This window comes from Bactrocera dorsalis, chromosome 4 (assembly GCF_023373825.1).
Source record: "Bactrocera dorsalis isolate Fly_Bdor chromosome 4, ASM2337382v1, whole genome shotgun sequence".
NCBI lineage: Eukaryota > Metazoa > Arthropoda > Insecta > Diptera > Tephritidae > Bactrocera > Bactrocera dorsalis.
In genome coordinates, this window is record NC_064306.1 from 44,006,655 (window position 1) to 44,032,715 (window position 26,061).

A 26,061-nucleotide genomic window follows, 5' to 3' on the forward strand; every position below is an offset into this window, starting at 1 on the left:
TTTAAGTTGTTTTGACATATCGAAAGCCGAATTATTAATAAAAAGCGTATTAAATATAACAAAAATATCATTCAATACTATTTATTATATTATAAAGATCTGCTGCATGTATATAGTGTTTATTATAAACTCAAAGTATTCTGACAAATAATTTTTATATATACATATGTATTTAAAAGTTTTCTGTGGAGAAACATTCCTTATATTACCTAGTTAGAAAAAATGCTTATAAAGGGTGTGCCAAATTAACATAAGATTAGTATTAAACACAGAGTGTCTCAACATTAACGCAATATTTAAATTTTTTGACATTTTTGAAGTGTTAACAAGCTTACAAAAGGGAACAAATACACAGTTGGCAGTTTAGATTAAGTAAAAATGGAGTGTTACCCTATAGAAAAAATATTGAGATACTGGCGGGCACACTTCGAAAATTTCAATACAAATTTGGGTCGGAATAGTGTATTAATTTCGTAAACTGTTAAAAAACTTTGAATTGGCACTAATTAAAATTTTGCCTTATTTTGGGATATAATGTAGTTATGAATTAATTTAAATATTTTGTCCAAATTTTATAATTAATTTTATAAAAGAAATAATAAATTGTTTTTGCTTCCTAGGTGTGCCCTGTTTCAGAATGAAGTATGCAGATAGGAAGTGTTCTGAAAGGTATACGAATATGCAAGCGATACTACGAAGACAATTTTCGAAATTTTCGTTTATTCCTTTCTTGTGATTGCAAAGAGTGAACGTGTGCAGCTTTTCTCCGCGGTGGAAATTGCATTAAACGGAATAAATAAATTATTTTAAAGCTACTAGCAGATCTATATACAAATTTATATAAAGGTAAATATTATTAAAATATAAGAAAAGAAAATATTGGATTTTCTATGGTTTTTCTATTAAATTGTGTATAGATTAGTTATGCAAATCATGATGTCGGCCGCCATTTTGTTTTTTCTGTATATGTAGAAAATTCCACGCCTTCATTTTCCACGTAGAAAATTTTTTCAAATAACATTTTATTTTATTTTACAGATATTATTAAGAATATATAAACGTAAATAATGCCGCGTTATCGTGAGTGGGACTTGGCTTGCAAAGTATATGTAGGAAATTTGGGATCATCCGCCTCTAAATATGAAATAGAAAACGCTTTCAGCAAATATGGTCCCTTGAGAAACGTATGGGTCGCAAGAAATCCACCTGGTTTTGCATTTGTAGAATTTGAAGATCGCCGCGACGCAGAAGATGCAACTCGGGGATTGGATGGAACGTAAGTACCTGTAGAAAATATTTGCATTTTTTTTTTTTGTAATAATTTTTGATTAAAACTGCAGGCGCTGCTGTGGTACTCGCATACGCGTAGAAATGTCGTCGGGTCGATCACGAAGAGATGATAGACGACGAGGAGGCGGTAGTGCTGGTGGTGGTGGCAGCAGCAGCGGTGGCCGAGGGGGAGGTCGCTATAGGTAAGTCAACGCAGTTTTATATAGCCTACATGAACGCTTTATTAATTTTAGCATTCTTGGCAAATTGTGAGAATTATATTATACAGCGAAATTTTATTACCTAAATATTTTGCGAAGGATGAGTTGTTGCGAAAATTACCATGTCTTGGTATTGTTCTTTTATTACACAGATGTGCCAATGCTTTAATTAGTATGTTATGAATGTATAATTATATTAGAGAACTAAAAGTGTAAAATATTTTTAACATGGAAATCGATAGGAACGAGTAGTGCAACATATTTTTAATTTTTGTTGCTAATACATACCGCCATAAAACGATGCTAACGTTTATAGTAGTAGATAAGTACTGTTATGGCTATTTCTTGATTACACACATTATTTCGTGTTTCTATTTAGATTTTGAGATAGACATTAAAAGATTTTTTAAATGTAGTTTACGATAATCATTTTGCAGGATAAAGTCTACTGCTACTACTACTTCTAGAACTTCTACCTCCTCTTCCTTCAACAAAAACTACAAAAACAACATCTTCACGTATCACAACTACTGCTCCTTCTCCACAAACTTCACCACGACAAGCAACAAGCTCAACTTAATATCGTTCAACGACAACATTTTTGATAATAGTGAAAAAAATGTCAACCAACAATTTTTTAAGAAACAATATCTACAAAATTTCGACAACAACAATTTTAGTTATAGCAAACATCATTTTCAACATCACCAAAAACAACTACAAGAAAAGCCACAACACAGTACTTTCATCAATAAATTAATGATCATAGTTTTTGTTATCAACACGAACACCTTGAACACCACCAACACCAACGTTACAACAGTCTTGCACATAAAATTTGATCTCGTTTTCGCTGTAGTCATTGTCATCAATACCTATCTAACAATTGTTGTTGTCGCAATAGAAAACTGTAACAGTTGTCCTGATGTTAAGTGCAGTAAAAGATCAACAATCATTAGAACAGCAACTACTAGTAAAATAACTACTACCGCTACTACTACTACTACCTCAGCTGCAACTGCTTCTACAGTCACTACAACTATTGCTACTACAAGAATTAGTGCAACTAGTAAAAGTGTGCTTGGGCAGCAGGCGCAGGATCAGCATCAACGGCAAATTCCTAAGCATTTACTACAGCCATCATCATTAATACCACCACTACTACCACCACAACCACCTTAACAACTTGATATACTACTACCACTTCCTTCTCCTTTGTATAAGCAACTGACTGTGAAAAGTGTCCACAACACTACAATCTTCAGCACAACAAATACCATCACCAACAACAAAAATCACAACGACTTTGACAAAAAATGCACACTTATGTGATACAAAAAAAAAAAAAGTGTGCCTGGTCGGGTAATGTATGCATGTTCACCCATCGGTCTGTGTATGGGGTGTACCACAAAAAATAGGTGACTTCATCGTAACTTCGTTATTTCATTCGATGTAACTACATGATTTTTGTTTTTGTGACAAAAAGCATTATATTCGAACGCTTCAACGGGACTGCTCTTAATCAATAATAACGACTTTACAACCAATACTGTTATATAGCCATCGAAACTTCTTTAACGACAACAAATTTCATTAAAGAGCAGTGGTTGTTTTCAATCATACACCACATAGACTGACTGTTGCATTGCAATTTTATGTGGTACTGTCGGTATAATGTATAACTTTTAATGGAAATTAACCTAAAATTCAAGAGTTAAGACAACTAAATGATTCGGGTACACGGGTTCTGAAGTAAAAGTATGACCGCAATTCGGATATTTTTTATTTTTTGTATTTTTATTGTGCGAGGTAAAAGTGCTAGCTACGTTATGTTCTTCAGATAATCGACATTGAATGGCGCTTTTGTGTAATCCACCAAATACTCCATCAGTTCTGCAACTTCACTCTTGTCTCTGCAGTGGTTTCAACTGCAAATATATAACTACAACATGTGTTCGAGCAATCTTTCAACATTTACAATGAATTTAATCCACTCAACTCGTCAAAATAAAAACAAACGTTCAATTTTCAAAAGGGCAAGGGCAGGTTGTCACCCTGAACATCGTTTTTGACATGCAAATGTGCGAAACAACGTATAAGTGCATCAAGAACGAATGACAAAACGTGTGCGGTAACTTCAAGTAAGAATAAGTTCTTTCTAATTTAGATACTACCTAGTTCATTTTGTTACTAATATGTTAATACTGAGGATATTTCAAGTTGTGTTTAAATATTACTTTCAAGGTTAAACATATTTACACTTTGGCAAAGAACTATCCACTAATTGTTAATTCCATTGCATCCGAGCAGGTGAACACTTAGCAATGATCGGCTCAATGAACACCATTGACAACTGCAACATCTTTTTCTACTTAATATGGGTGAAAATATGTGCTCTGCTCAGCTACAACTCCATGACATCCGTTTGATAGAAACCTATTTCGAATTCATTACATCCACTTTGGCTGGTCCTTCTTCGAGCGTTTGAGAGCTTGATCGGTATTTTTAACAGGGTCACCGCTATACATCAAGCTATTCAACGTTCCGGCTTTGCAACCGATCTCCAAGGCCTTCAATTAAATATAACAAAACTCTCATATTGCATCACGGTCAACAGCAGCAAGCTAATGTCATCACTACTACTCCACCGATGCGCATACATAGTCAACCAGCGACCCAAATTAAGGCTTTTTGTCTACTTCACCAACCTTATCATGTCCGATATGCGCAACAAACGCTTCTAAGTATCATTGTCACAGATGAATATCGGGCTTGTATACTTTGTTATCTGCTCAATGGTTTATTTTGCAATTTTTTATTATATCTTTTATTCATTTAAAATAGTCATCACAAATCAGTTGATTATCAACAAAAGAAACTCTTCCATTATCACCAAAAACCAACCATCACCGTACTACTACTACTACACCACCTCAACAAATAAGTCCAATGAAATGAACGAGCTACTGAGCTGCAGTTACTCGTGCATTCAGCTTGTAATTTTTTTTGACCCAAGGAATTATAAATAGTCAGCAACGTAAGCCAGCTCGTCGAATTCTGGTTCAGCAACGCAGCAATACGAAAACAATTTGAAATAAATATTTATATCGGCATTATCAGGCAACAATTTGGTAAAATTACTGTTAACTGAATCAAGATAAAGTACAGCGAAAAAATCAACCAAACATTCCCAATAGTTAGACTTGTGAAAGCAAAGGTTATAAAATAACTACTTTTAATGAATCAGATTTTTTTTATTATTTGAAAAGTAGCGTCTCTCATCCCTTGACTGCAAAACTATTTGTATCGAAATCTTCTCTACAACAATCAACTCTACTACAAAATCCCATCGAATGTTTACAAATGGCATTAAAATCTTCAATACATGGGTTTTTTAATTGTGTGCAGTGCTTAAAAACTTTTTATACAATAGCATATTAAATTTTCCTTTTTCTCTCTTTATATGACAATTTCTTACAGATCACGCTCACCACGTCGGACACGCAGCCGTTCCCGCAGTTTTTCAAGAGACAGACGTAGCCGATCGGACTCTCGTGATCGCCATTAGATATAACAAAAAATCACAAAATTTTCTCAAATTGAATTCCCAGAAAAAAAAAATTTTTCTTTATCTAAAATCTATATACACCATTATGTAGAAAGAGAGAACTTATCATTAGCATAAGTTTTAGTTTTGAGAGTAACTTATACACTTACTGTACAGTATGCAGAAAACAACAAAAAAAAGATAGATTAATTTTGAAAAACTGGTGAACTCCAACGTTATAGAATTTGGAAATTTTTTTCGCAGCAAAAGTGAAAAATAAGTGGGCATTCCTGAGCAAAACAAAAACATCATTGGGTGACACAAAATACCCACTACACAATCTGTCTATTCACCAACAGACTATTATTTCCAAAAAGCACCACTTTAAGGTAAATTCTCAATTTTTTTATTGAATTACCGCATTCTATGTACGTTTGTGAATAATTACTTATGGAAAGCATTATTTATTAAGTCTTGCTAATTTTAAAAGTATAATAAAATACAGATAAGATATTTAAAATAAAGAGCTGTTTTCTTACTATTTATTGATTATGTACAGTGCTTCTATGTACATATGTGTGTATGTACGAGTCATAATGCAAATAATTTTTGTAGTTTTGATATTATTTATTTATTTATTATTTACTTGATAATTGTTGTTTTTTTTTTGTTTTATATGATTTTTTGTTTAACAAAATTACTTTGTTTCGAAAAAAAGTAGATTTAATTGTGAATTGGTTTGCGTTTGTAATCGATTTCATATAAACTTAGAGCATTGAGATACTCCTCCAACAGTAAACGTCACTGATGATTCATTCCTTGAGCGGCGTGTTGCCGACACAGATGATTCGACGTGCAGTGCCCAAGAAACGGCGTTAACAATTCCATGGGAAGGGGGAATATTATGGTTGAATTCTTTTCGGCCGATATGCTGCTGAGCGTTTGTAGATAACGAAGCTGAAATAATTGAATGCAAATTAGTTATAATGTATTGTTAGATTTAGCTTTTGAAAATGATAAAAAAAGAAAGAAATTCGTAGTAGGTTGAAATCCATTGGAAACGAAAGGTAAGATAACATTAAGTCAAAAAAGATTTTAGTTGTGTAATATAAAAAAAAAAGTTGGGTTATGTGAATATTTTCACATACATTTTGAGGTTATGTGGAAAAGATTGCATACAAAAGTCACAGTCTTGTAGTTTTCTTTTGGAAAATTCAACCACGTCTTTTCTAGACCTTAGATTGTCCGTAAATTATTTTTCCCTCAATATTTGTTATTTTATCTTTCGCTTCCGATGGGTTCTATCCTACAATGAACGCAAATAGACAATTTGCTTTCGAATACGAAGCACTGGCCCTCATGTCAAGACAGAACGCCCTAAATTTCATTCCAAAAAATTGCTTTGACAAAATATTGAATCTTAAAATAACGTTACTGGCCACTAACAAGACAATCGGCAAGACGGTCATAAAATCCGCACAACTAATATAGTCGCAGGTTCCGCAGGATGTGTCTTCTCCCCGCTATTGTTTAACTTCTATATCTCGAAACTCCCTCAGCCACCAAAGGGAATTTCTATCATCTCGTACGCTGATGACTGCGATATTGACGTCGTGCAAAGGAATCGGTGACATGTATTGAAAGGTAAACAGCTATCTCTCCGTACTTTCTCGTTTCTTTGCACGGAACTTGACACTCTTCCCCCACTAAATCACAGCGACGATATTTACACATTGGACGAAGGAGTACAGACTTCACCCTAATAATACAGTCGATGGCGTAAAGATGCCGACTCTCAATAATGCTAAAATTTTGATGTGACTTTGACAGCCTATGCTCCTTCACTTCTTACACGACCTTGGTTATAGCTACAGTACAGAGCCGTAACAAAATCCTCAAGTCGCTAGCCGGCAGGGCATGGAGAAAGGAAAAAGAAAAGTTGTTGGCAACTTACAAGGTTGGTCTATGATTACGCAGAAACGCAGAGGAGGAAGTTTCCGACCTGTCAGACTACTGCACTCTGGACTACGACAGGATGTCTTCTATTATGTCTCCTATTTAAAACCTGCATAGTGAGGCCTGTATGCTCCTAGTTAAGAAGCATAATGAACTCCTCTCCAGGCAGTTCCTGCTGGGATGCTTTCGCACAATTCATCTTTTCAGTCACCTGCTTGGAGCGGAACCGCCTCTTAGGTGCGTCAAGAAGTCATTCCTAACTACGTCAACAACATCAGACAATACGCCGAACTTAGGACGCAACTAACTTCCGAAAAGCACTGACCGCCACTCATAGTGGAGCCATCAACACCTTCCACTGAATGGCGTACTCGGAGTCAAACCACCACCCATTGCAGACGAAGAGGTCGAGTTGCCGCGAAAAAAGAGAGTGATCCTTGCGCAGCTTCGATACTGTAGCAGGTTAAACTACTACTTAGGCAGAATATACCCCGACATATCCAATATATGTCCTGCATGCAACAAGTATCTGCGTGACACTGGCCACCTCTTTGCATGCCCGACCAACCCCACTCATCTGACCCCCTCTCCTTTTGATTCGACCCTGTCAGCACGTTTCTTGTACCTTCAGTTGGATGACGTCACCGACAACTTAGCTAATCCTTACCATTCTAACGAGGACTAGGTGCCCGCTAAAACAACAACAACATAAAGAGAACCTTCCTACAATAAATCGACGGCTGCAAGAAACGTTACAAATGTACTGAACGCTGTTAACGCTGAAGCTATTAAAACTCTCATTGAGTGCCTCCCAGTGCAGACCGTTAGCTGGAGTTTCCGCGTGAAACCAGAGTGCCTCTCGCTCAACTTCGTTCTGGATACTGTAGCAGGTTAAACTTCTAATTATCCAGAATAGTTTCTGATAAACTAATTATTTGCAAACAGTCTCCTAACGTTCTCTTTGAAATCGCTAAACGGCTTATATACTCGATACAACAATAACAACAAGCTCTGAAGCTCCTAATTTTTTTGATGGGTTGAATGATTTTGGTATGGACGATATGTCATATGCTGATGAATCTGTTCCTAATACAGTAAAATTCTCGTAAACAGAGTGGATTCCTTTTGTTTTTTTACGGACCGTAACTGTTATGCAGAAAACTCTGTACTCACCTGTAAAGCTGATGGGCTCGCAGAAATTATTTCAGATGCTTCCTTTAAGGCACGTGATGATTTCATTTCTCCTTCAGCCGCGATAACTTTTGCGCGAGCCTCACGTGCCGCTTCCGCTTCAGCCGCCATGGCACGTTGTAATGCTGTCGGTAGTGAAACGTCCTTGCTATAAGTTAAAGCAATACGCTATAAGTTCACTGGTCATTACTTTAATAATCAAAACTCACATCTCCACACGTTCCACTTTCACACCCCACGGATCGGTAGCTTCATCCAACGATACTTGCATTGTATGCGAAATAGTTTCACGCTCCGTTAATAGCTCGGATAAGTTGCGTGTGCCCAAAACATTGCGTAACGTTGTAGCGGCCAACAAACGTGTTGAATGACTATAATTAGACACCTGTATGACGGCCTTAAGAGGATCGCTAATGCGGTAATAAACAACTGCATCAACCGTCACTGTTACCGAATCCTTGGAGAGCACCTCCTGTGGTGGCACATCAAACGAAACGGTGCGAAGATCTACTTTACAGTAATCATCTACGCATGGTAATACGAAAAAAACGCCAGGACCACGAGCGCCGCCACTGCGCAGTCGTCCCATGCGAAAGATGACGGCGCGTTCATACTCGGAAACTACTTTGAAGCAGACAAATATGGAGATCGGAAAGGTGAGTATCATTACTACGACAGATATCGCCGTCGCGAGTATCTCCACACAGCCCATTTCGTCATTCTCTGCTATGGTTTGAAAGAAAATTATTTACACTTTATTTAACATTGTTAATTTTGTATAAATTACAAAAAAGAATCTTAATTACTATAAAATATAAATTACTATAAATTGAGTGATGTTAACTAACCAAACTCTAAAGAGTTAATTTCTCAATTACGCTTAACCCTTTGGACCATGGTACGCCGGCAGTTCAATGTACAAAATTGTGCCACGTGACAGACATTCAGCTGGACTTGAACTCATCTCTTCAACCTAATCATAAATATACATATATACATATAACCCAATATCTAAGTCGATTAATTTTAGGTGATACAAACAGGCGACACGCATTTGCAGGCAAAAAAAGAAAGAGGCCGAAGTACGTGAGTATGACGAGCTTGACAAGCTAGCCGACAGGAGTAAAGCTTGAAAATTCTACGAAAAGATGGGGAGGCTAACAGAAGTTTTCAAGACCGGAGAATACTCTCGTAGAACCCCCAGAGATTATCTAGTGACTGATGTCCAAAGCTTACTAAAATTATGGAGGGAACACTTCTCCAGCCTACCGTGAAAGCATAACATCAGGAGAAGGCGAACCCGATTCCTCAATCGATGACTATGGAGCAAACGTTTCATTGCCCGACCATGAAGAAATTCGAAAAAACAATTACACGTCTGAAAAACAACAAAGGGGGCCAATAGATTGCTGGCCGAGCTATTCAAACACGGCGGCAAAGAACTGATTAGGTGATGGTCGAACGAAAGCTTGCCCGACGATTGGAATTTAAGTGTGTTCTGCCTAATCCCCAGAAAAGGGAGATCCGACAATCTGCGCCAACTGCCGTGGCGCCATAAGCCTCCCCAACATCGCATATAAGGTTCTATCGAGCATATTGTGTGAAAGATTAAAGACCACCGTCAACAAACTGATTGGGCCTTATCAGACTAGTTTTAGGCCAGGAAAATCAACATCTGATCAGATAGATATTCACCATGTGTCAAATCTTGGAAAAGATCCGTGAAAAGGAGAACGACACATACCATAGCGAATATCGCAATCGATGGAACGATGAGTTGTATGAGATATACGACGATAGGTCATGACGTCCGAATGGATGAAAACACTCCAGCTCTGAAAATATTCGACACAGTATCCGTTGGGAAAGCAAAGGAAGAAACTCAAGCAGCGAAAAGGAAGAACGACTGGCGCGCTATTGTAAACTCGGTTATAACCGCGTAAGCGGTGTCTACGTCAATCAAGAAGAAGAAGAAGATGCAAACAATCGTTAGGCGAACAAAATTACTATACTTTGTAGCAACATGGTGCAAGAGTATAAAAATATATGTGCTTGTATTGAAACAATTTTTAACACATTTAAATATTTTATATGGAAATTTCGGAAACTATTTTTTAATTAAGAAAAATATTTAAATAAAATTTTGTTGTTAAATGTTTAGTTGTTTTAATTATAAAAACCAAGAAAAATATCCACATTCTTTTATTGTTCCTTTGAAAAATAATTAAAGTTGAAGTATTGCAATAAAATTATTTGACCGGGATACATACATACATATGTACATATGAATGTATCATTTGTGGTTGAAATGTATTAAAATCATAGAACCAAAGCAAATTTAACTTAAACTTCTGCTAGAACTTAAAAAAAATAAATATATGTACATACATATCGCTCATTTGCTGCAAGACCGGCATAAGTCAAAAAAATCGATTCGCCAGAAAACGCGTTTAAAGTTTTCAAGTGACTACAACCTTACACGGTGACTCCAACCTTACACCTTTTCTCAAGCGGAGCATATAAGAGGTATTCATATGAATTTTTCACTCAACATGAAGTATGATATAACGAACAATTCTGCAGCATTAACTCAAAAATCACGTTTTTTGAATTATGCCGGTCTTGCAGCAAATGAGCGATATGTACATACTTATATAATATTTATATATGTATTTTATAGTAAAACAATTAGAATATATTTTGTCATACATATGTACATATGTCAGTTAAAATATAAGTTTGAAACCCATTTCCTTTTTCCTTAACGCAGACATAATCATCAATCAAGCAAATAAATTGAAATCTCCCACAAATTTCAAAAATTAGGCTGCTTGGATGTTAAAAAGCCAAAAACTACCTTTTGTAAAACCCAAACACTTTAGAAACCCATTTGGAATAAGTAAAAAATGTATCAAGCAATCAAAATTTGACAGAAAAATATATATATAGCGGAACGTTGAGATATGTAAGTACTATTTTTTTATAATACGAGTATATATGTATTATCGGGGTTAAGTGCTATTGCCTTTCTCGTATTTTCAAATGGTGTTTGCTTTTAAGGGCTTACATGAGTTTCCTCGGGTAAAAAACAGCCTTTTTCACAAATTTTTTCTCATATGAAAAATGTAATATTTTATTAGAAAATTTTATTGTTACAAACATAAATTATTAACAAAAAAATTCTGAAATTTTTGAAAAAAAAATTTTAACTCGGCCGTTGTGACGCCATTTCCGTTGACCCCTTTGAAAAAATGCATGTTTTAGTTAAAACCTTAGTAAAAACTTAGAACTTGAACGAAAGAAAAATAAACTGAAAATTGGATTTTTGGCAGACATTTTTACAGAAAAATTAAAATTTCGCGAAATTTTTTTTCGAATATTTTCAATAAAAAATTGCCTTTGAGATACCTGTGTAAAACTTCTCGATAAATCTTGCCAACCGACTTCAAAAACACAGTTTCGAAAAAAACCGTTTAAAGACGGTGTACTTAGCCTAGCTAGCTTCGAGCGCATAAGTTCTCAAGGCTGTATCTCCGAAACTATTACTCGGATCAACTTGAAAATTTAGGACCATATTCTAGAGAAAACCCGTAAACCCATGTAACCCCTTAAAAATTATCAGAGTCTTAGTTGATTTCCGATCGATTTGATTTAAAATATTCAGTTGTCTGGAGAATCTTATTCAATTGTTTAATTCGTTCGGTAGTTCGAAAGTTACAGAGTGAACAGGGTTTGCATTTCCCCATCTATGTATGTGTACTTACATTCATATGTATGTATAAGCGTACTAGTCGCTCAATTTCGATCTGAAAATTTTCACACCTTTCCTCCCTAGGAAGCTGCTTTTTTTCGGATCAAACTCAAGTCCTTGTATGGAACACATTTTATTTCACAAGATATCTTCACGAAATTTATCATAGATTATTGTCCAAGGTAGCGCTACAATATCCGAGAAAATTGTTCAGATCGGACTACTGTAGCATATAGCTGTCATATAAAATGATCGAGCAAAATTCAGTACTTGTATGAACAACTTTTACATTTGACCTAAGAAGAGTATTATAGCTTTGGTTGAGCCGAAGTTAACATTCTTTTCTTGTTCTTTGCAGCTACATAAAATTTTTACCGATATTTAGTATTCGATTCTACTCATATCCAAGTTATTCCAAGGTTTTTATAATAATAACAGTGAATAAATTTCAAATGATAGTGAGCATTTTACATATTTTTGCTATAAAATAAATCGCACGAACAAATGCAAATCAGAATATGTCATATCGGTGACGGGAAATTACATATCTCCAATAGTTAGCGAGATAAAAAATGCATCTTCATTAGACTATACGTTGCTGCCATGCCAAATTTCTTGAAATTTGTAACTCAAAAATAAGCAGGGAATCTAACATGACTTCTTTAAAATTTTGAAATTTATGAAAAGTTTTCAGATGCATTTTTCATAGATTGTAAAATACAGGTTTCCGGAAAGTGATTAAAAAGATATTAAGAAGCTACTCTATTTTTATATGAGATACGTTAAATTCTGTAAATCATTTCCACGTGGTCGATTTCGATAGTAATATGTTACTAGACTCAATTTAGATCGTAATTATTATTATTTGTTGTCTTCATATTTAGAAGCTTCACATTTCAGTATGTGCCATAAGTCGTCAATATAGTGTAAATAGGACGAGTTTTCAGGCCAATCAAAGCATTGGATCCTTAGAGTGTTAAATATATTGACCAACTAAAAATTCGAACTGAACAGGATATTGTGTAGATGTTTTATAGAAGATTTGTTTCTAATCTAACTTGGCCATTTTGCACTAATTCATTCATCAACAATGTGTAAAGGTCCCAAAACATGGTATGGAAAGCAGCTCTAAATCATTTGTCTTTGAGGAAACTTTATTTCCTTAACTATACATTTATACCGGAACTTCTCACTACCTGAACGTCTCACGTAAAGCAAATTTTGTGAGCTTAGCAAATTAAATTTGCTTTTGTCAGACGACATAATCTATTGGCAATGATTTTTATTCCATTTTTTTAGCCCCAGAAATTCGTGCAGTCTTTATTTTTTGTGTTAATAGTGGCCTTTTGGCAGCGCATCTTTCATATAAACCCACATCTCCAAGCCGTGGACGTATGGTTTCGACACTAACATTTACTTGGTAAAAATTTTGCATCGCCGCTCTTAAAGAAAGTGCGTTTTTAAAGCGTTCGCCTAAACTTCTCGGCCGTAGTAAGTCGCCTGTTCTCTCAGTTGACTTTCGAGGATAAGCTAAACCCATTTTTCGTCCCAAAACATCACTATTTTTTATTGTAAAACACAAACAATAGTTGAATGGCTAAAACCAATTTTAGCCGAGAAGATCACTTTTATTCATATATCACCCCGAGTTTCTTTCAAATACACAACCAAAACACGACTATAATTTCATAAAAAACAAGTAAGGAATGGCTAAGTTCAGGTGCAACCGAACATTTTATACGCTTGTAACTTGCAAGAATTAAAGCCAGGGAAACACTTTAAAGTGTAAAAACATAAAGTAAAGTCAGCCGGATGTTCGTAAATCCTGATATTCGTTATATAGGTTTCGCTCAAATTTATCTATTTTAGGCACAAAGATACACTGCTGTGAGTCACGCTCTCTTATTTTCATTGGGATAGGTCACAGATTGGCCGATATATGCGGTACAAAGTCGCCCGTAAGTTCGATTGTCTTTATAAATAGTAGGTATATGGAAGCTAAAGGCAGTATTAGTCCGCTTCAACCCATTTTTGACACACAGACATACCATTATAAAAGAAGGATTATACCTTAATTTTAGTTATATGTATTTTATTGGATTGAAACAATTTTTGGTCATAAGTTGACACACATTAAAGGCATTATTCGTGCAAAGTTTTATTCCGTTATAATAATTGTTTCTTGATTTGTGTACTGGAAACTGAAAGAATAAAGTGGAATTTAAAATTGTGCTATATGGGAAGAAGGCGTGGTTGTTGTCCGATTTCGTCCATTTTCACAATGTGACATAAGAATGCCGAGTACTAAATTTGTCGAATCGGTTGGTCGGGTCCTGTGGTATGGGACTTCACCTATGTATGTACACGAAGTTTGACAATTAAGTAATGAGACTGATTTTATTGCCGCGCTTGTGGTAAACCTGTGACCTTCCCTTTTTCCGGCATCCATCCCCTCTCCAGTGATATATGTACAAATGCTCCAGCTTGTTTAGTTCGCCTGCTGCGTCAAGTTGAGTAGAGTGTTTGTAGTGCTCGTCACGAAAATGGAAAAACGAAATGAAGAGCAACGCGTCGCGATAAAATTTGGGCCAGATTGGGCGAAACAACTACGGAAACGTACGTTAAAATTGTATGGTGATAGTGCTCTTAGTCACGCCAAAGGTCATAATGGTTGTCTCCGGGCGCTTCCCGCCCGAAAAAAGCTCGCATGAGCAAGTCGAAGGTGAAAACGATGATTATTGCCTTTTTTGATAGCCGTGGAATCGTCCATAACAGGGTGCGCCCAGACATCGCTCGTAACTGGCTCCTTCATCACGACAACGCGCCGTGCCACATCGCCCTCAGCGTATCCCGGTATTTGGCCCGCCTTATTCGCCCGACATGTCACCCTATGTCCTTTTTTGTTTCCTAAAACAAAATCGGTGGTCAAAGGAACTCATTTTGAGTCGATTACGGACATCCAGGCGGCTCGTGGACATCCCAGTCGAAGCTTTCCAGAAATGTCACGAAGAATGGAAAACGCGCTGGAATCGCTATATAGCTCCCCAAGGGGACTACTTTGAAGGGGATGGCAGAGTTGTAGAATAATTTTCAAATATACGGTTTTATGGAATCAGTCTTATTACTAAATTGTCATGCCATAGGTACACATATCATTTATAATAACTATAATTGGGCATCAATTATCAGTTTCAGATAATGTGCAAAAACAAATATGGTAAAACTAAATTGTTTTTATTTCATATGATTAAATCCGAAGCATAATATTCAAGTACCATTGTTTTGTTTAATCAGTATAAACTTTGAACATATTCAAGTGCCACCGTTTTATTGGTAGATACTACACATTTTAGTCAATTGATGGGTTTTTTGCTAAAAATTTTGATATTAGTATTGAAACTACATTTTTGATGTGCTTAATTCATTTTCTAAATATCGTACAAGCAATTAATAAAAACTTTCGATTGCTTCCCAATGAGGCAGTGAGGTTTAATGGATTTTTTCATTTCGTTTTGATTAGCTATTTGATATAGCTTATAAATTCTTATAATTGGCTTGGAAATGGTAAATGGATGCATAAATATTTGCACATGAAAAGTGCAAGTGTAAAATTTGATTGCATTCTTAAATTGCATTGCATTGCCAATATACAATACATATGTATGTATGTATCTCCAATTGCACGCGTGTAAATATATATCAGTCAAAATGTATGATTGTTTATATATTAATTGTTTTTGCATATTCATCACTTATGTACATATATGCACATATATATACATACATGCCTATATTATTCATATTTCGGCACTTGAGGAGACCTCATGAGCTTCCGCCGTTGCTTCACGAAAATTAGGAACAAATTTTCAACTGATTGTATTTTCAATGATGAGAACCTGTATAATTGAGTTTATTCTGTCTGCTTTTGGCAGGGGATTTGAATAATTTAATGGCACATGAAAATTCGTACGATTTATTTATTGCCTTTGCGTTTGGTTTTTGGTATTTGAGTTTTTAAAAACTTTTGGAAATCGTTTAAGCCAAAGATTACGTTACGTGTGAGAGCAAATAGACACGTAGTAATACACGTTTTGCTTTCTCATACCATAATTATCTTTTCCAATAATAAAAGTTGCAATTACTTTCGATTTTAATGATTCATTTGTACTTGTGAAAGATCTGTTTTGATTTAAAATTGAAATTTAAAGCTGATTTCATATACAAATATGCTTATTTTTGTACTTAGGCATATAGTTATATTGGGTAGTCGAAAAAGTCTTTTCGTATTTATAATAAATAAATAACTCCTTACGGGATAATCTAAAGTGAAAAAATACGTGTTTTAGTTAAAACCTTAACGTAGAATTTGGACGAATTTTTAGAAACAAGTTTGCGACATTTTTTTCAAATAGTTTTAATCGAGAAAAAATCCTTCGTTAAATAACCGTAAGTTTTATCTCTTCGTGAACCAATTTTCCCTTAAGTAGAAAAGTCTGATGCTATTCTGACTAGTTCGTTTTCGATTGAAAAATTACGGTTGTAAACTGGCACTCTTCCTGACTATCGGGTAGTTTTACTACAGGGTATGCTGATAGCTGTAAATTTAGTGGCAAAATGAATCAAATCGCTGTATATTAATTATATCTGTAGATATGTACATATATCCATCGACAAGGTAAATTATTTCCCGTTCAATGCACTTCGTTGGCATTTCAAGTGTTTATTTATCTCTCAAACACCATTTGGCGCTGAAATTGCGAATGAACATTGCCTTGTTTATATTTAAGAAGTTAGCAAAGTTAGAAGATAAATCATGTATTATATTATACGGTGAATTTTCTGCTATCGGTTAGCGCATAATACCTGTATTTTCGATTTTGCATTGCATACATATTATAATATAATATATACATATACATACATATCTATATACTGTTATAAATGTATCATTCAATGACGAGTATCTAGAACTGTTTACCTTTATCTTATTTTATGATTTGAATTTCTAATAATATAAACAAAAATGTTTAAAGCCTGTCTACTTATGTATGTATGTAAATACATACGTACGTAAAAGAGCATTTTAGTACATGCATATAATACATACACATACAACTATTTAAATTTAAGGAATATGCTATTTTAGTGTTTTTATACACTTTTTAATGTTTATGCATCATTATAAAGCAAATAAAGCGATTAAAGGCATAAATATTCTCCATATACAATATATATGGACCTACATATGTATACTACATATATATTTATTAGGTATGTTGAACAAAACCTATGTAATAAAAATGTATTAAAATGAAAGGCAGTGTTTCTCCTAAGGCTAAATGTTAACGGGCTATGTCATTCTAAGCTATCCAAAAATTATTTGCGATCAGCACTTGAGCCTGCTTTAGAGGCTTCTGACTTTGGGAATCAATTGCCCGATGCATCTCGCATGTGCATTTGTCGGAAACAAAAAATTCAAAGATATTTATATTTTTTAATAATTTATCTTCTAGTTAAACTTAGTCTAAAAAAAAGTGTAAAATTAAAAAAAAAAGTATAAAATTGAAAAAAGTGGCTTTTGACCAAAAAAGTTGTTTATTTAAAAATATGTTCAAACTTGACTTTTCTTAGGTTTTTTAGTTTAAATAGAAGATAATATAATGCCAAAAATAAAAAACTTTGCCCCAATTCCATATGACGTTTAGTTTTTCTTTTATCCTGCCTGCCAATTAAAAAATATCGTAAAAATGAAAAACCGAGAAATCGCACTTCAAAGTTTTCGCTTTCTGCCCAAACGCTCATATATCTGATAGACGCTCGGTCACTATTTCCCTTCTAACTTGGGGAAAATATTTCGAATTCCCATCTATAACTTTGGGGACATATTCTTAGATAATTATTAAAGAGATTTAAGCAAAAAAAAATCGATTTTTTGAAGCTTCTAAAGCAGTCTCCCCTTAAGGGAGAGCTTAGGGTTTCAAGGTAAAAAAAAATATTTTTTGTGAATTTATTTCTTAAATATGGATAGAGTAATTTTATTCGGACCCTTTGTGCATTAATGAGCACACTTTTGACAATATAGGGTAATTTTATCATGCAGAAATATTGAAGCATAAGCGGGTAACAGAGCTCCCCAAAACGTCTTGACAATTTGCGGTGTTCACCGTAACTCGGTTGGAAATTATCCAAAAATAAAAAACCAAGAAATATTAGTCAATTTATAATCAAATCTTTCGACCAACGTTCTCTGATATTTTTCATTTACTAAACATTGGGGCCGGTATTTTGTATGTCAAAAATGCGTACAAAGTTTGAAATGAATCGGTCAAGTAGTTTTGAAATTACAGTGAATACGAAGTAGTTTTGAGAAAAACGTGTCTAACCTTCAAACCCTAACCCCTCCCTTAAGTAATTAAAATACTAGAAATATTTTCATTAAACTGTTCGAAGATGTACACTGTAACAAGGATACGAGTGCTAATATTTAAAATTCGAAAGTTTGAATATTAATTTCTTATTTTTTATACACTAAATAGGATATATTAAGTTTATCACGAGGGTTGTAGCACCCAGAAGGGAACAACGGAGGCCCTATAAAGTATAGGGTTTGTCCGGAAGTGGTTTCGGTGGCACCAGGACCTTTCGGAAGGCCGCGAAGAGGTTTCTGATGAAGACCGTGTTAGGAGACCTGCGACTTCGACAAACAACGACAATGTGACTCGTGTGCGCAAAGCTTTGAACTCAGACCGTCGACTAAGTATTCGTTTAACTGTCCAGTTGTTAAATTTATTAAAATCTGTCGTTAAAAACATTGTTACGGAGCACTTGAACATGCCCAAGGTGTGCGCGAAGATGGTCCCAAAAGTGCTTACTGACGACTAGAAAATTTGAACATGTGTGAAAGTGACCTCCAATTTTTGAATAACGTAATCACAGGTGACGAGTCATGGATCATTGAGTATGATCCCGAGACAAAGTGGCAATATTCCGAGTGGCACACGCCACAGAGGGGATCCAAGCAGCATGAAACTCGGCTCTGAAGGCTATTCCGGAGAATGCCTTCCGTGACGCCTTCAATGCTTGGAAAACCTATTTTGAAATTTTTAAAAAAATTTAAACGATTGGTTCAATCAATTTATTTAAATGGACTCAGTCCTATTACTTTCCGGACAAATATCTAAATGATCAGTGTGACGAGCTAAGTTGATTAAGCATGATATGAAAATTTGCACTCCTTCTCCTTATTTGTCGGATCAAACTCAAGTCGTTGTATGGAGCACTTTTTATTTGACTAGATATCCTCACAAAATTTGACATAGATTATTGTTCAAGGGAGCGCTACATATCCCGAAAAAATTTTTTAGTTCAAATTACTACTGCATATATGTAACTGTCACACAGACCCACCGATCAATATCAAGTCCTTGCATGGAAAATTTTTTTATTTGACAATGTATTTTCACGAAATTGGGCAAATTGTTCAGATTGAACCACTATAACCTCAAGATTAAGATTTATTTAAATTCTTTTATGTTACAGGAAATATAACTGTGAAAGATAATATAGCGTCGGTGCAGCCAAACTTAAGGTTTTTTCTCGTTTGTTTTTTATGATTTGCGAAGAATGACTCAGTTCCAGCTGAATTTAGCACTATCATTCAAGTTTTGTAGCACTTTTCGGTAATTTTGGTGGTTTTTAAGATTCAACAAAATTGCTTTAGTGTTATCGTCATGAATATTAAAAATGGTGGATTTCTTCACTTTTCATTTGAATAGGGGCATAAATTATTATTATTTTCTAATTAACCAAATTACCATAGGTACAAACATATACTAATTTTGAAAAACAAAAATGTTTTTTTTTTTTTAATATTTTATACTGTAAACTATGTGGGTATGTACATGTTTTCAATCCCTGGTAGACGCGTGATCCTTGGGTAGTTGGCGACCGAACATCCGTTGTGGGATAGCCGATAGCATGTGAGGGGGTGGGATTTACACGCGAACGATGTTGGCTAGGCGTAGTATTCATTTTTAAATATTATCAACGAAACCGTTAGTTCTTTACGATTTTTAAACGCGCGCTATTTGCACAATTTCACTGCATCAAGTAAGAAGCTTTAATATACTGGCCGATTAGATGATCTAAACGTTGGGAGCTAGGAAAAGCAACTAAATTGAGTTAAACAAAAATTGGAAAGCGCGAAGAGTTTTCAAAATTATTGTACGCTTTTGTGTCTATGTACCAATATGTGTTGATATGTAGTTGTATACGATTGTTCATGAACGTCTACATTTTTTTGGTCCAGTGTTTATATTCCATGAGGTGTTCCTATTTACGTACATACACAAAACTTTGGCGGCACACACTGGAAAATGTTTCCAGCGTATTACGTCTACGTGGATTTGTTTATAATTTTTACAAACAATATAGCCGTCAACTAGTGGCAACGAGTTTTATTTTCTTCTAATTAAATGAAAATGTAAATTTTTGTTTCGAAACGAGATATGTACATATATGTATGGTATATTCATGCATATTTATTTTCAAGCACCTACCTACAAACGTACATGCTTATTACATATATTTTTAGACATTCTTCTTTTCATCGACCGTGCAGTACGAATACATGAATGTTTCTGATTTCTATTGAGTTGTTAATGTACTGATCCACACGTGCGCCGTCCTCTGCCGCAATAATCTCTGTGGCTAATCAGTCAATGAACAGGCAAATTATTGGGTCGTTTTGGAGTAAATGTATCAAGCAGTGTACAATTTTCCATTTGGGGTCGCAAATGTTTTGGTTAGAAGGGGTAAATACACAAACACATGTCGGATATGTCAAATAGGATGCAAGGCAGTTGTATGAAGAAGGCGCTTTGACATGACAGTTTCTCCCTTCAAACTCACTTGTTGGTTTTGTTGCTGTAGCAGCAGAATTCTGCCAACAGTATTGACAGTCTTTGGGCGGATAAAAAATCCGGGTCCGTTCGCTTACGTACATACATATATGTACCTATGTATGTAGACCCGACTCGATATTTCTTTAACTGACAGGTTTAATTGCTTAAGTCATTGAGTAGTTGATGTACTTATATGCTTGTGTATGTATGTATGTGTGTGTATATAAAAAGTTAAAAATTTCAATAATTAGCAGACTACCTGAAAAAAGCACAACTTGTGCCCCACTTTTTTGTCTGTTTGGATTTTTTTTAAATAATAAAAATTAAAATTTGGGGATATGACTAGTTCCGGGCGTAAACAGGTCTAAATTGGTACTGTAAAACCTGAGAAATCGTGGGTATCGTTTTGAAAGACAGTATCCAGGAAAACACTTTTTAAACTTCAATTGTTTGGATGCTGGGTCGGCAAAAGACCATGTACAATGGCGGAGTTAGTGGGGATAAAATTTTCCATCATAATATTAAACTGTATAAATACCTAAATTTAATATATTAATCTTCATGTTTTAAGCAAATGTTTATTTCTCTCCCAAAAAACTATTTGGATCCGCCCCTGTACTATGTATTTATCCGAGTATAATTTGAGTTTTGAAAAATCCTTTTTCTAGACAAGAATACCCCTTAGGCCAAAGCAAAGAGAAAAAATAAATAGTTTAAACCAAAACAGGAAAAACCCCTTCACAAATATAAAAGAACTTGCTTTTGACCGATCAGTTTGTATGGCAGCTATATGCCGTCTTAGTCCGATCTGAATAATTTCTTTAGATATTGTACCGTTGGTTATCTATGCTATATTTCGTGAGGTTATTTCATTAAATAAAAGTTTTTAAAACAAGGGCATGGTTTCTGTAAAAGAACAATAATAAAAAAACAAAAGCTGGGTGATTTAAATTTTTCACATAAATTTTGAGGTTATGTCAAAAGCGTGTCAACAGAAGAGTTGTAAATCTGTTGTTATATTTAAATTGTCATTTTACTTTTTTCCTCAGAAATTGAGATTAACCGCTTTTAACCATTCAAAACGCAACGAAATTTTTTTAAAATAATTTTATTCAGCCAGTATTATTACAAAGTATTTATGTATATACATACATATGATTATTATTAATACACAAATGCATGATTTTTCTTTTATTTTTACCATTAATTTTTATTTTTAAATTTCATTTTTTATGTTTTCTTAATAACTATACACAAATATCAGACGTACCCTATATGAAATAAATGCCTTAGCATTTATAAGGCACTTTCAAATCTACATTTTTTTATAATTGCTTACATGTATTAGCAATACTAATTTCAATATTAATGACTTCAATCTTTATTGTTTTTAATTTGGTTTTAAATTATTGTCACTGAAAAGAAAAATATATTTTATATATTTCTTTTAATAATCAATATGGAAGCCAATTAAAGAATGGGTAACTCAAACCTAGTGATCTAATTTTATATTTTTAGCATTTCTCAAAAATTTTTTTAAAAGTATGTGCTTTTACTTTCTATAAATGCTATGTTTGAGTGTAATACATTTATTAATATAAGATTTGGTAATTTTTGAGCTCTATAATTGCACCATATACATATACTATACTTGTTTTCTATTTAAAGAATTTGGCTCAAATTTTGATTACTTAAAAAACGAATTTTTCTTTAATCAACGCACGCTAATTTGCAATATGATAAATAAAAATGCTTATCTCAAAATGATACAATTGTAGATATCGTTTGAATTAATTTTAACGTACAATTGCACGATTGTTTTTTATAAAATAAACATTTTTCAAGACAACAGTAGTTTAAACGTTTTCGTACAAAGTACAAAGAGATACTTTTTTAACAGAAGATTTTCATTTCATGAATGCCCGTAAATATTCATAAGCCGAAACATAATTGGTTTGGTTTTCAAATTACGAAGTTTTCGCAATTTTGAAACAAATGCCGATTTTAAAAATGTTTGTAAAAAAACTAATAGAGGTTTGTTTTTAACTATTACTTATCGAATCTCACTCTCTTATGTCACAACTACTATGTATTAAGATATTTTTATTGTGCTTTGTGGTAATATTTGCTGTGCAATATCTACAGCATTATCATTATCCGTCTCTGCTTCATATTTTCCGATGGTGATATCGGATATATCTTTAGTATCCATTTGTCAATCATTGTACATGCCATCAACCAAGAAATCCATTCGGCGATAATGTCGCGTAGACCAGCAATCGCGGAAACGGCGATAAGTGGTAATAACAACTCCAATTGCCAAGGGTATTGTGAAGAGAACTGTCATTATGGGTACTATATAATCTCGGCTGCTGTAATAGTTGAATCCATTGTTTAACTCTTGTGACGGTTGCACATTCGGTGGCACCACGGGGTCATTAGCCACTGGCAGTTTTGAGCTAGATGCTACCATCGCATTTATAACGTTCGACTCTCCTGGCAAAATTGGGAAATCACCAAGTCCAAAAGTGATGCTTGGTTTCTTTGGCTTGGGTGTGGTCGTAGTGGTGGTGGTTGTGGTGGCTTTGGTGGTTGTAGTAGCAGTTGAATTACTGGATACGGTTTTTCCTTTGGTTGATGCGGTAGTTGGTGTTGGTTTCGTAATATATTTTATTTCCGTTGTTTTATTTGATGATTGCGTGTTATTTTCGTTCTGGACTCCCGGTTTTAAAATTGTTGTTTTTAACTTGTCCTTTAGGATTTCTGTTGCATTCACTGTTATTACACCAAGGTTAGTGGTAGAATTTTGAGGGTTTACTTCTTTGTTTTCCGAATTTATAGTAGCCACATCGTTTTTTCCTAACGCCTCCGTCTTATTGTTATTTCGATCTATCGGTACATTTGCACTTTTCGTGTTGTTTTCCGTTCCAGTTGGTTTTACATTGCGAGTCTTGGCATTGCTTCCCGTTGTATTTAATAATTGTGGCAAAGACTCTGCGTTATTTTTTGCCGTATTATTTGTCAATGCATTTTGCTCTGATGACGTTGCTATGCCATTTTCACTATTTACCAAAATCAGACAATGCAAAATCTGCACACAACCAATTAATAACAAGATCGTTCCTTTTTCCATTCTGCCGTGCTTCACTTTATTTTGTATTTGGCAAACATTAAATATTTTCAAAATTTTAGTAAGTCTGCTTGAAACTATAAATTCAAAGTTTATTTAATTTCAATGTTTGGATGCATAAATATTTATCAAACTTAACACAGATTTTCCGATCAGCTGTTTCATGTATAAGTATACACAGGGTTGCTTTGATATGCAACAAAAGAATTTTGAGATTATTGAAATACTAACTATTAGGGTGATCATATTTAAATTATTAGGTAGAAAAAATTTACTGTAAATAAAATTATTAAATTGTTTTGAAAGTATTTAACACCACAAAAAAATGTATATTTATATGTATATTAAGGCACCCTTTAAGTTTATAAAAATCATGTTTATGAAGCACTATATGAAAGTGATTATCTATACCTTTTTTTTTTTTGTTTATGCTTAAGTCCTTTTTTTTTATTTAACCTGTTCCATTTTTATTCCTGTTGTTGGTGTAGCTGCAAATGCATATGTATATATCTGCAGTTATTTGGAAGAATGGTCCAGAGTAGCAGTTCTAGGCCGGAATAAAATTCAGCTCTGTTCTGGTTACGCTGACCCGACAGTCGTGGAAACGGCGTCTATTCCATAATTCTTACTCTTTGAATTTGCGATTAGTATTCTTACAAAAGTCGTGAAGAAAAGGATTACGCGTGCACAAATATACAATAATTTATGCATCTATATGTTTTAATATTGTATTCATATAAATTTTATAGCATATATTTAGGCTCACGGAAAAAATTTCAAACGAAAACGAAACAAATTATAGGATTTTGTTTGATATGAAAAATACTTACTATAACTACTTATGTATGTATTACACATTTTTAGCTTATTTTAGTGTACCAATTATTTTCTCTGAAAAGATCTTTTTAACACCAGAAGCTCCTTAGTTAGATGAGTAATTATCTCAAGTAAAATTAGAGCTATCTCAATATCTCAATAAACATTTTCAAATGAGCAAGACAAGAATTACGTTAAAAACCTCTTGTAAGTTTACTTAGGTTAGGTTAAAATGGCTGATCCTTCAGCATTGCGGAGGGGATCACATTTATGTCGGTAGGATCACATTTATGACGATTGTCTCAGACTCCTGACTAACAGAATCTCTAAATTACTATAGTCACTATTAGAGACATGAGACAATCGTCTCACGCAGAATACCGATATTAGACTGTTATGTACAGCCTTTGGTGACGTTAAACGAAAAAAACTCCTGTAGTTGAATATCAGCTATCGGTAAAATCGCTCTGAACCTATCACAAATACGCTAAGGTCTTTTATTTCTATTTCTGCTGTTTCTCCTAGATGTCTAAAGTTCCATCTTATACCACAAACCTCGTTCGGACTGAAAGGTGGACTTTACTAAGAGCGAAGAGTTCCCTTGATCTCATGGAATTTACTCTGAGCCAGAAGAACCTTGCGACTGCATAGTTGCTGGTAGTTGGCCAACCAACCAACAGTTTCCGCACTCAAATCAGTCTAATCATGAAATAACTCGATGGTAGAGGTAAGGAGTCTACACATCTTTTTATTAGTTTTGAGTGCACAGTCAGCGAACTCAAGGCTAATATCGCTGCCAGTGTTAGGTTCAGCGACAAATAATTGAAGTATTTTGGAATAATATCAAAGTGTGCGCAGATTTCAAAGTGCCCAGGCTCGCAGTAATATAAGTACCCTGATTCTCTGAGTCTGAGACAGCTTTCGCAGCCATACACTTTTGGTTATGTTCACTGGTGATATATTCACTTAGACTTTTAGTACCAATGGATTGGTTCTATAGCACTACGTATAATGATGAGAGCAGGGCGTTGAACACTCGCTAATTTTTTCATGAGTGTAGTTTTTCCAGGAGGATGGAGTAATGTGTAAAAGTTCACGCAAGTGACGAAAGTTCTATGATTGTTATTTACTTGGAAGTGGCCAGAAACAATTTTTTTACATATGGCTCAAGTAGCTCCTGTCCTAGACCAAGTATTCTCTAGGTAGCCAAAGAACATTGGTTTGAAGGCGAGCGAAAGTGAGAAGGAGAAAAATTTCTTCCAAGTAAAAAACGGCTC

At 34.5% G+C, this 26,061-nt stretch overlaps 3 protein-coding genes across 4 annotated transcripts; 1 reads left to right on the forward strand and 2 right to left on the reverse strand.

Moving 5' to 3' along the window:
* Window positions 1–689: 689 nt before the first annotated feature.
* LOC105222567 (RNA-binding protein 1) lies at window positions 690–5,561 on the forward strand. Of its 2 annotated transcripts, none has more exons than XM_011199938.4 (4): window positions 690–846; window positions 1,039–1,276; window positions 1,341–1,472; window positions 4,971–5,561. In XM_011199938.4, the coding sequence occupies exons 2-4, from the start codon at window positions 1,068–1,070 to the stop codon at window positions 5,056–5,058; spliced, it is 429 nt and encodes a 142-aa protein (XP_011198240.2). In that variant the 5' UTR covers window positions 690–846; window positions 1,039–1,067; the 3' UTR covers window positions 5,059–5,561. The 2 variants fall into 2 exon arrangements, with proteins under 2 accessions (XP_011198240.2, XP_011198239.2); XM_011199937.4 differs by lacking the exon at window positions 4,971–5,561 and adding an exon at window positions 1,928–2,791 and having other exon boundaries at window positions 693–846.
* On the reverse strand, window positions 5,368–20,113 carry LOC105229642 (band 7 protein AGAP004871). Its single transcript, XM_049454538.1, has 4 exons — window positions 19,837–20,113; window positions 8,394–8,910; window positions 8,167–8,332; window positions 5,368–5,994 (listed from the first exon to the last, which is right to left on the reverse strand). Exons 1-4 carry the CDS (start codon window positions 19,964–19,966, stop codon window positions 5,839–5,841), a joined length of 969 nt encoding a protein of 322 aa, XP_049310495.1. The 5' UTR covers window positions 19,967–20,113; the 3' UTR covers window positions 5,368–5,838.
* A 1,927-nt stretch (window positions 20,114–22,040) lies between these two features.
* Window positions 22,041–24,136, reverse strand: LOC105222568 (dual specificity protein kinase shkD). The gene has a single exon (XM_049454540.1). It carries the CDS (start codon window positions 23,969–23,971, stop codon window positions 23,054–23,056), a length of 918 nt encoding a protein of 305 aa, XP_049310497.1. The 5' UTR covers window positions 23,972–24,136; the 3' UTR covers window positions 22,041–23,053.
* Between the last annotated feature and the right edge of the window lie 1,925 nt (window positions 24,137–26,061).

Excerpts from the sequence above, each read along its gene's own strand:
- LOC105222568 (XM_049454540.1), bottom strand. The coding sequence starts at position 23,971 with ATGGAAAAAGGAACGATCTTGTTATTAATTGGTTGTGTGCAGATTTTG.
- LOC105222567 (XM_011199937.4), top strand. The coding sequence starts at position 1,068 with ATGCCGCGTTATCGTGAGTGGGACTTGGCTTGCAAAGTATATGTAGGA. Across the intron at positions 1,277-1,340 it reads ACTCGGGGATTGGATGGAAC|GCGCTGCTGTGGTACTCGCA; the intron begins GTAAGTACCTGT and ends TTAAAACTGCAG. Across the intron at positions 1,473-1,927 it reads CGAGGGGGAGGTCGCTATAG|GATAAAGTCTACTGCTACTA; the intron begins GTAAGTCAACGC and ends ATCATTTTGCAG.
- LOC105229642 (XM_049454538.1), bottom strand. The coding sequence starts at position 19,966 with ATGAATACTACGCCTAGCCAACATCGTTCGCGTGTAAATCCCACCCCC. Across the intron at positions 8,911-19,836 it reads CTACCAGGGATTGAAAACAT|CAGAGAATGACGAAATGGGC; the intron begins GTACATACCCAC and ends TTCAAACCATAG. Across the intron at positions 5,995-8,166 it reads CGAGCCCATCAGCTTTACAG|CTTCGTTATCTACAAACGCT; the intron begins GTGAGTACAGAG and ends CAATTATTTCAG.